The following is a 3595-nucleotide window of genomic DNA, read 5'->3' as shown; positions in this document are numbered from 1 at the left end:
TCCCCCCCCCCCCCCCGATCAATGATATTGAACCAATGGCAGAACCTTACCTTCGATTAAAGGGACTTCTGCCGAGTCCAGGAGGATGTGCGATATATTATATATGACATTTATGTTTTTGGGGGTTTATATAAACTTTATTTGTACTCAGTCCTGCTGCATTAACGTTGGCAGTATAGTGAGACTACCGAATTGTTTTGTAACCCAACATACCACTTCCGGGTGCATCTGCAGTTTATAAAACGTCTTCATCTGTGCCCCACACACAGGACTGTTATGGACAGAGTCATTCTACGGAACACCACCAGCACCAGTGCGCATGAGTTCTCTGAAGTTCCTTTTCTTTGTGAAACCTTTCCCACACACAATGCATGGAAAAGGCCCGACTGCCACTGTGAATCCTCCATTGTAGAAGAAGCTCATCTTTTCATATGAAGCACTTCCCACACGCTGCAGAGAACAGCTACTCACCAGTGTGACTTTTCATATGGCCGTTGAGGAGTCCTCTAGTGCAGAAACATTTCCCGCGTGTGGAACCTTGAAACGGCTTCTTCTCCGCGTATGAGTCCTCTGGTGTCTAATGAGTTCGTAGTTGCTAATAAATGACTTCTTGCACTCTGAACATGGAAAGATCTTCTTCCCGACGTGACTTCTCTGATGTATCCTCAGCTCAGACTTCCCTCTAAAGGGCATTCCGCACTCCAGACAGGAGAATAAAGCCGGGTCCGTGTGAATCTTCTGATGTCGGTCGAGATTCATTTTCCGCGTGAAGCGTTTGCCGCACTCTAAGCAGGAAAACGGCTGCTCGCCGGTGTGGAATCTCTGGTGGTTGATGAGTGTAGATTTGTGAGTGAAGCGTTTCCCACACTCGAGGCAGGAAAACGCCTTCTCGCCGGTGTGACGTTTCAAATGGATATTGAGGTGTCCTTTCTGTGAGAAACGTTTTCCGCACTCGGGACAGGAAAACGGCTTCTCGCCGGTGTGGATTATCTGGTGGCCAATAAGCGTAGACTTATTAATGAAACCTCTCCCGCACTCGGGGCAGGAAAACGCCTTCTCGCCAGAGTGACGTTTCAAATGGATGCTGAGGTGTCCTTTTTGTGAGAAACATTTCCCGCACTGCGGACAGGAAAAGGGCTTCACGCCGGTATGAACTCTCTGATGCCTGACGTAGTCCGCTCTTTTCTTGAAGGACTTTTTGCACTCTGTACAGGAGTAGGCCTTCAGATGACGCTGCTCTCTAAAATATTGACCGCAATGTAAGCATGTGGAGGACTCTAGTTTGGGGTGAGTCACTGGATGTTGGTTATCAGGACTTCCACCCGGAGAAAATTGTCCTCTGCCGTCATCTTCTGTACGTGGAGAGGAGACGACTCGGCCCATCGAGGTCTTCCAGACATTGGGGGCATCTGCTGGAGAGACGTGTTCATTAATACAACCCAGCCAACGATGGACCACAATGTCCCCACACCAAGACCATGAGACCGACCTTCATATGGTGTCCAGTATCTCCTCCCCATTGGTTGGTCACATGACGTTATATTGGGGAATGGAGATGGACATTCATATGGTGTCCAGTATCTCCTCCTCATTTGTTGGTCACATGACGTTATATTGAGGGATGGAGATGGACCTTCATATGGTGTACAGTATCTCCTCCTCATTGGTTGGTCACATGACGTTATATTGGGGAAGGGAGATGGACCTTCATATGGTGTACAGTATCTCCTCCTCATTGGTTGGTCACATGACGTTATATTGGGGAAGGGAGATGGACCTTCATATGGTGTACAGTATCTCCTCCTCATTTGTTGGTCACATGACGTTATATTGGGGAATGGAGATGGACCTTCTTATGGTGTCCAGTATCTCCTCCTCATTTGTAGGTCACATGACGTTATATTGGGGAACTGAGATGGACCTTCATATGGTGTCCAGTATCTCCTCCTCATTGGTTGGTCACATGACGTTATATTGAGGGATGGAGATGGACCTTCATATGGTGTCCAGTATCTCCTCCTCATTTGTTGGTCACATGACGTTATATTGGGGAACGGAGATGGACCATCATATGGTGTCCAGTGTCTCCTCCCCATTTGTTGGTCACATGACGTCATGTGAACTTTCGGCAGTTAGTATTGATCACGCACCTGAGCTGATCTCTATGGACGATCCCTCTACTTTCACAGTCACCATTGTCCCGGCTTCCACTGCAGACCGATCATCACCCTTCACACTCGTCTCTTCTTCTTTCACCTCAAGTTTCACTTCCTTCATGTCTTCACCCTAAATCAACAGAATGAAATATCACCGAAATCTCCTGAGAAGGACATCATACCATAGAGATCTCAGTCAGTCCCACCCACCTGATCATGGTGGGGGACGGTGAGACCTTCCTGTGTGGAATGTTGGGAAGACAAACGACGGGGACATCTCTCTGGTGGGTTCCTCATACTAGGTGGCTCGGTCATAGTGTCCTTGTAGAGTTTCTTCTGTTCTTCAAAAAGTTCCTTCATCACCCCGTACTCCTCATCCTCCTCCTTTAACTCTTCATTGACAACAATGTTATAATCCCCGAAGATTCCACTCTGAAGATATAATAATCATTTCATTGTAACAAAGACACTTGTGTAGAAATCATACCAACCAACAATTGTCCATCATCTACCTGATCTCCGGTCAGGTCATGTGACCTCCCAGAATCCTCCTCACCTCTCCGGTCAGGTGACCTCCTAGAATCCTCCTCACCTCTCCGGTCAGGTCATGTGACCTCCTGGAATCCTCGTCACCTCTCCGGCCAGGTCATGTGACCTCCCGGAATCCTCCTCACCTCTCCGGTCAGCAGGTAGATGATCTCCAGGGTGAGGTCCAGTATCCTCTCGGTCATGTGACTCCGGTCCTCCTCCATTGCTCTGGCCATTCGGTATTTTCCTTCTGTAGATGAACCATAAGCTGAAAGTATTCTGCATTGCTGTATAATGTGTTGCTGGGATTTGTAGTCCTCTATACCCGGTGTTCCTACTCCTGCCCCTGGCTGCCTCTCCTCTATATTCTAGTATGTGGCTCTAGAGTGTTCGGGTGGTACCCCTAACTACGGGTCATACACGCGTGTGCGGGCAGATAATACATCATACGTGTGTGTGGAATCAGCTGCCGGATATATAAAATAATATCTTGTTACCAGTTCCGGCAACGTCTCCTCTCCACTTCCTCCAAAATCCCCCACAACTTCCTGTTTATACCTGACATCACTTCCTGTCTGCACCCTACATCACTTCCTGTCTGCGCCTCGCGTATTGAATAACTTCCGCTCTCCCCCCTGGTGGTCAGTGCGGGAAGTGCCGCCTCCTCCTGGTGAGCACCGTCAGGACCCCCCGCCCCGCTGTTGTCCCTCTTTTTGGTCAGATGTGCGCCCCTCTCTCTGATATCCGGGGTGTATGACGGCCCCGTCCTCCTGTACACCTCCCCCGAGGGGAGGAGTTCAGCGCTGGTCCTCATACATGAATTATACTCGGAGTTCCTCCAACTCACTCTTCACATAAAGGTCAATTACCTTCTGGTCTCCCCGGACTCCCCGTGTTCCGGTCACCCCGGA

The 3595-nt window shown here is 49.1% G+C and overlaps 1 protein-coding gene across 1 annotated transcript in view; it reads right to left on the bottom strand.

Moving 5' to 3' along the window:
• Positions 1-3498, bottom strand: part of LOC108800872 (zinc finger protein 234-like) — a 4720-nt gene extending 1222 nt beyond the window's left edge. The window contains exons 1-5 of the mRNA XM_018572856.1: positions 3271-3498; positions 2367-2588; positions 2151-2286; positions 493-1409; positions 214-291 (exon numbers count right to left, since the gene is read on the bottom strand). Coding sequence (XP_018428358.1) covers positions 214-291; positions 493-1409; positions 2151-2286; positions 2367-2588; positions 3271-3498 — 1581 coding nt within the window. The remainder of the gene's footprint in view (positions 1-213; positions 292-492; positions 1410-2150; positions 2287-2366; positions 2589-3270) is intronic.
• Between the last annotated feature and the right edge of the window lie 97 nt (positions 3499-3595).

Source organism: Nanorana parkeri, unplaced genomic scaffold (genome assembly GCF_000935625.1).
Source record: "Nanorana parkeri isolate BGI_ZX_2015 unplaced genomic scaffold, ASM93562v1 scaffold2148, whole genome shotgun sequence".
NCBI lineage: Eukaryota > Metazoa > Chordata > Amphibia > Anura > Dicroglossidae > Nanorana > Nanorana parkeri.
This window is presented reverse-complemented; position numbering and strand designations above follow the sequence as displayed.